The sequence below is a fragment of the Capra hircus genome, chromosome 19 (assembly GCF_001704415.2).
Source record: "Capra hircus breed San Clemente chromosome 19, ASM170441v1, whole genome shotgun sequence".
NCBI lineage: Eukaryota > Metazoa > Chordata > Mammalia > Artiodactyla > Bovidae > Capra > Capra hircus.
Window position 1 is genome coordinate 41,422,493 of NC_030826.1, and position 6,959 is coordinate 41,429,451.

General features: G+C 50.8%; 1 protein-coding gene across 1 annotated transcript; it reads right to left on the bottom strand.

Annotated features, from left to right (window-relative positions):
• KRT9 (keratin 9) lies at positions 358–6,731 on the bottom strand. Its single transcript, XM_005693821.3, has 8 exons — positions 6,255–6,731; positions 4,546–4,628; positions 4,260–4,416; positions 3,821–3,982; positions 3,000–3,125; positions 2,651–2,874; positions 2,015–2,271; positions 358–648 (listed from the first exon to the last, which is right to left on the bottom strand). Exons 1-8 carry the CDS (start codon positions 6,729–6,731, stop codon positions 629–631), a joined length of 1,506 nt encoding a protein of 501 aa, XP_005693878.1. The 3' UTR covers positions 358–628.

The following is a 6,959-nucleotide window of genomic DNA, read 5'->3' on the forward strand; positions in this document are numbered from 1 at the left end:
AACACTTGCTTGAGCCAGCTGGCTGGAAGAAGAGAGTCATGTGACCCTTTCACTCCCAACCAGCATGCAGCCAAGCCCCAGAGGCAGAGCTATCTAGCTGACTTGGGGCTGACCACAGATGCTTAAAGGAAAACAAAATTCCCCAGTCCAAACTGTCAACTGTGAAAGCACGGGCTGAGTAAATGATCGTGATTTTAAGCCACCAAATTATGGATTGCTTTGTTGCAAATAGAAGTTAGCTGATAGAAAAGCTAACCAATACCCTACAGGTGGATTCCTTTGATTCTCCCTTCACCTCCTTTCTGCCCCTTATCAATCCCAAGGAACAAGTGAGTCAAAGTCCAGGTTTGATTTGCAACAGGAAAGCTTTATTGGGAAATTGAGATAAGGCAGGGAATGGGGTCATCCCCAAACCAGACAGAGGGAGAGAGGTCTCCCCAACCCTCCCAGAGGAGGGAGCCAATGGACAGCCAAAGGCATACATGCCCAGCGAGCCCCGTCCCAAATGGGTCTTGGGGCTTGTTGCCAGCTGTTCCCAGTGTTGCAATGCAGTGAGCAGGCTTTATCCAGAGTCTGACCATCTGGGGGATGTCCGGCTGGGGTGGGGCCAGGAAAGTCTGCAGGGGCTCTAGTATCGTGTCTGGTAGCCTGTGGAGAGACAGGAGAGAGGTGAGTGAGAAGAGAGGATTTAGAACAAGAGACGGAGAGACTGGGACTTGGAGGAAAATGGGCAAATGGGGAGCAAGGAGACTGGAGCTCAAAGAGCTGGAGAATCCTAAGACAGAAGGATCCTCCAGTCCTAGCGGCCCCCATCCAATTCCCAAAGCTCTGCTGTAACAGCTGGCAGCTGCTCTCCCATTTCTGAGGATGGTGGCTCAGGAGGCAGCCCTGTCCTCCGTGCAACAGCTTTTGTTAGTAAATCTCTTGCATGTTGAGGGGAAGACAGCCCCAGCCTCTGCCCATAGACACACATCCATGGCCCTGCAGTGCCACCCAACACACAAAACCACCCTCCAGAGAAGGGCGGCTCCCAGATACCTCTGAGCTGAGCGCTGCCAGGCATGTTACCCAGCCTTGTGTCACAATTTCATACGAGATTTTTATTTCACAAGATTCAACATGTACAAGGGGAACCTCTCTGACCTAGAGAGCACTTCATCTGTTTGACTCCTTCTTGCATTTAGACTGTTATCTTTGATATATGCTCCTTTGGACAGTTTCATCATATAACTGGCTTGTACAACCCGACCACTGACTACAACACTTGAGACTCTTTTCTGCCTGAACTGTTGCTGACCCAGGTGTCCCCATCCTCATGATAATGAAAAGTACCAGCTGTGGAGCCCCACAGAGCTGATCTCTCATTTATGAGTTGTTTGACCTTGAGCAAGAGATAAGGATCCTCATTTTCCTTATCTCTAAATTGGGGATAATAACAATACCCACCCCATAGGGTGTAGAGAGAAATAGACAAAATAATACTCCACTTCCAACTCATCTCTTAGGCTATGGAGACTTAAGTCTCATGTAGATGTGATCCCAGCCTCACTTAACACTCTGTCCAAAATAGTGATCAGATCAGAAACAAGGGCAAGTCTACGACACTCACTGGAGATCTCCCTAAAGTCTCACTCTGTTTAGAATATGTATAATGGCAACCAGGAGAAGGCAATGGCACCCCACTCCAGTACTCTTGCCTGGAAAATCTCATGGATGGAGGAGCCTGGTAGGCTGCAGTCCATGGGGTCGCTAAGAATCGGGCACGACTATGCGACTTCACTTTCACTTTTCACTTTCATGCATTGGAGAAGGAAATGGCAACCCACTCCAGTATTCTTGCCTGGAGAATCCCAGGGACAGAGGAGCCTAGTGGGCTGCCATCTATGGGGTTGCACAGAGTCAGACACGACTGAAGTGACATAGCAGAGAGGCTCAAAGGTATTTAAAAAGGGTGGTGCCTTGACAGCTGACACCGATGCCTCCCCCACCCCACAACCTTAGAGTTGTCCCTTACCTTGTGTGTCACAGCCACCAGATTTTGAGGAATGGGACTGGGACTGGGATGTCCTTCCACTTCCTTCTCCACAGCTGCCCCCACTTCCTCCTCCAGAGCTACTTCCTCCACCAGAGCTACTTCCTCCGCCAGAGCTGCCCCCACTTCCTCCTCCACAACTGCCTCCACTTCCTCCCCTGGATCCTCTTCCATAACTGCTTCCACCTCCACTTCTTTTGCTGCTTCCAGAGCCAGACTGTCCACCTCCATAATATTCACTGAGAAGCAAAGAAAGCACAGAGATAAAACAGGTGACCCCACATATATATACAAGGATGAACCTGGAGAGAAGACCTAAATGTGAGTCCTCCTAAGTCTTCCTCCAGCAAGGCAGAGGACGGAGGCTGGGCTGGCACCACAGCTGGGAGGGGAGGGACTTCCTCTCCCTGGAGCAGGGAGCGGTCCCTTCTCTCATTGTTACCATCCTCCTTTCTCAAAGCCAAAAGGCCGTGAGGTTCCCCACTTGGGATAAAAAAATCCTCAGCCCATCAGACCCTTGTGTACAGGAACTTCCCCAACTGCTGTATCCAGCAGAACAGAGGGAGCATCAGGGGTTTAGAACTTCTGGGGCGTGCCACAAAAGCCAGGAACACATACAAATCCTCCTGGCCACCCTCGAGGAGGCTGCGGTAGGTCTTGATTTCCTGCTCCAGCCGCATCTTGGTGCTGAGCAGAAGGCTGTATTCCTGATTCTGGCACTCAATCTCTGCCCGAATGTCAGCGAGCTGGCCCTCGAGGACACTGATCTGACCCTGGATCTGCTGCAATTGGCCAGAGTAGCGGTTCTTCGTGTCTTCCAAGGATTTCTCCAGGGCCGATTTCTAGGGGCAAAGGAGGCACTGAGAAGGATGCTGCCTCATAGCTGGACTCCCCTTCCTGTCCCTGGGGGTCATGTGCAGCTTCCTGCGCTCCACCCAGGCAGAGGATCCAGAGCCTGGCTACCAACCATGCTGAACTGAGACTGCAGCTCGACCTCCAATTCTTGGACGGTGTGCCGAAGCTTGGTCACCTCCTTGTTGCTGGACTCCACCTCCTGGCTACAGGTCGTCACTTCTTGCTCAATCTGTTTCATCTGAAACACAAAAGCTCATTGAGCAGCTCAACGAATGGGGAAGCTTCTTCCCCACTGGTCAGCACCTTCACCTTCCAGGACCAAGCCTGAGCCAAAGCCAAAAACAAGTCATCTTGAGTTCTGGGTCCCTCCAGCCAGCCACGTTGTCAGTTTCTCTCAATTCTCTGCTTCTCAGTTTCTCTGTCAGTATGTCTCAGCAGGCTTTAAGACTCTTCACACTTTACCTTTAAATCACCTTTTAACTTCATTTCAAAGTGCCACCCAGACACATGCATACACATGTACACACCACAAATCCTGTCCTCATGTGTCACCCTCTACACTAGGGGCTGGAGACCCAGGAGGAAGGGAGTCATCGGGAGCTCAGCGCAGTGCTACGGGCACACTGGGTACCTCCACTAGAGCCTGAAAGCACACAGCCTTATGTAAGCTCTTCACGCTCTGCCTTTGTTCACACATGTAATAAACTCTGAGCTTCTCCAGGGCAGTGATCCTGTGTGGCTCATCTCTGCGACATCAGCACTTCACATGAAACCTGGCACTGGGAAATTACTTGATAATTACACTTGTGGGCAGTGAATGCATGGGAAGGAGGATGACTGAGAAGCGCGAGTAGACTCAGAGATGGAGGGGTGGGTGGAAAGGACATGCAGACGGAGGGAGAGAAGGTTGAATCAGTGTCCCGCAGCGCTCACCTGAGTCTCGTATTGCTGCTCAATGTCGCTTCGGTTCTTAGCACTGAGCTTCTCATAGTCCTCGCGCATTTCATTGAGGATCTTAGTAAGATCCACGCCAGGAGTAGCATTCATCTCCACACTGACATCCCCGGTGCTCTGCCCACACAACTGGTTCATCTCCTACCGGGAAGAAGGGGATATGAGGTCAGGGTGGGATGGGATCCTCTCCATCACCTTTCAGCCCTCTCCTGCTCCTCCTGGGGCGCAAAAATGGGATGGGACACAGTTGAGAAGTCAAAGCCTAACCACCACCATAGGTTGGGCGTGCACGTCCTCTTCGAGAGTAGCGGAGGGGGTGTCTTCCATGCAATGGCCCAAAGCTCCTATCCATCCCCGATTATCCCTGAACTTCTATTCCCCCCTCTCCCCAACAAGCCCCAAGTAGCCAAGACCCTACTTCCTCATGATTCTTCCTGAGAGCCACCAGCTCCTCCTGCAGACATTCACACTGCAGCTCCAGGTCAGACTTCTGCATAGTTAGATCATCCAGCACCTTTCGCAGACCATTGATGTCAGCCTCCACTGCTTGTTGCAGGCTCTGCTCCACCTCAAACCTGCAGACCAGTCAGGGGTAGGGCATGAGCCAGAGGTCACCAGCCCCCACAGGAACCTCCCGAGCACTAGAGGCTGGAGGAAGGATGGATGACAGGAGAAGGAGGAAGAGGAGGACAAGTAGGACTCACTTTATCCTGAAGTCATCCATGGTCATGCGACTGTTGTCAATGTCCACTAAAGTCTTGTTGTTTTCCACCGTGACCCGCACAATCTAAAAAAGAGGAGATGGTATAGAAGCCAGGCACCCCCGCTATGACCCTCTTCTGGGAGGCAAAAGCCATAGGAGGTGAGAAGCCCATCCAGGAAGATGCCCAAGAGGCAGGAGGGGCTTCCAAAGCTGGTATGTGGCAGAGACCCCTCACCGACTTCAGCAAGGATGTTCAGTGTGGCCTTCATTCATTCACTCAACAAATACTTTAATATCTACTACAAAGGACACTGTGAGAGTTAGAGATCAATGAGATACAGCTCCTCAAGGAGCTTGGTTGACTGCCAAGCAGAATATCCTAGAAGAGTTCAAGGAAAAGACAGTGGATTTATGGTTACAGGCGATTAAGAAAGGCTTCAGGGAGGAGCTGGCAACTGAAGTGACCTCTGAAAGATGACTAAGGAAGAGGTTTGGGATAGAATAAACAAGATATCCAGAGGCTGTTCATGAGAAGGTGTGAAGGCAAGGGAATCAGGTGGGAAGAGCAAATTAGCTAGATTATGAGCTTCTCAAGGGCAGAGACCACGCCTGAGATGTTGCTATGCTTGCCCAGAGCAACAGTGAGAGTACTCAACCTCTAAGTTGAGTGGATAGACGGACATGTGGATGGATGGATGGACGGATGGGTGGATGGATGGATCAATGGACGGATAGATGATGTCTACCCCTGGAGTTCTAGGTCCTCTCCATGCTTTGACCAGCTAGAATGCATATCTGCGTCCAACCAAACTGGAAAAATCAAGACAGATCCCTAGAAGAGCCCAGAAAAAGTAGGAAGGGAGAGATAAGATGTCTAGTTTTCTTTACTAGAAAGCTTTGAACTCTCGGGGGCTAAGAGAAGAGACAGGCACAGATGGCCCTCTCTCGTGCATCATACGGCCCGCTTGTTTTGGACAGCAGCACTCTTATCTCTTTTGTTTCCCCCAAGATTACAGAAAGTTTAAACCAACAGGTGCCTGAGAGCTAGTCTGCCCACTCTCTTTAGTAAATGGATTGGAGAATAAGAATAGGCCTGGAGAGGGCACCAGGCTTCCCAAGGTCACCCAGTGAATTGGCGGCAGAGCCAGGAACAAGTTGCCCCGTTGCTGTACTCCCTCCACACTGCCTCTGCATGAGCCAGGCCAAGAACTGTTCCTGATAAAAGTTCAAGTTTCCATGGAATCTAAAACACAATACTATGAAGCAGAAACAAGATCACAGACATAGAAAACAGACCCAGCGGTCGCCAAGGGGGAGGGGGATGAGGGAGGGAAGGAGTGGGAGGCTGGGGTTAGCAGATGTAAGCTCTTATATATAGAAAGGATAAACAAAAAGGTCTCACTTGGTAGCACAAACTATATTCAATAGCCTATAATAAACCATGCAGGAAAAGAATATTTCAAAAGGGAATGTACCTATGTATATATAACTGAATCCCTTTGCTGTAGAGCAGTAATTAACACAACATCGTAAATCAGCTATATCTCAATTTAAAAATTCTTGTTGAAGTTAAAGTTTGCAAAAGATTCTTTGGCGATTATCTAAGTTAGAGTCCAGCATCTTGCCTTCACACAGGAAATAAAGCATGTGAGTGAGTGAGTGTACATATAGGTGTGAGAGACAGACAGAGTTTTAGTTTCCCCGGCCTACCTGGTTCTTCAGATCTTTGATGGTGTCATAATAGCGAGAGTAATCCTTCCTGATATTCTTGGGCTCCTGCCTCTCATACCAGTCCCTGATCTTAGTCTCCAGGTCAGCATTTTCCCTTTCTAGTTTCTGCACCTTATCCAAGTAGGAGGCCAGCCGGCTGTTAAGATCCTGCATGGTGGTCTTCTCATCAGCAGGCAGGATGCCAGCATCTCCGCTTCCAATAGCACCCCCAAAGCCTCCAACAGCACTGCCAATGCCACCGCCAAAGCCCCAAAGCCCCCCAAAGCCTCCAACAGCACCACCGATGCAAGCCCCAAGGCCTCCAGTAAAACTCCCACCACTAAAACCGCCCCCAGACCCTCTGCCATAACTGGAGCTGAAGCGGCTTGAGGAGGACCTCATGCTGCCCCCACAACCCCCGCCGCCTCCGCCACTCCTGCGGCTCCTGCTGGACGAAGAGAACTGTCTGCAACTCATGGCGCTGCCCAAGGATGAAAGCAGTGGTAGGAGTGCTGTGGGCTCTGGAGCCAGGATGCAGAGCTGCCACAGAGGCTGCTTACTTATACCTCCAGTGGATGATGGCACGCCTGGGTGTGCCCACTGTCTGCCCCAGTTGCCCCCAGACAGACTCCAAAGGAGGTCTGGGATTCGGGAGGTGACTGGACTGCCCCAAGCCGCCACAGGCTCAGCGTCCTTTGGTGACTG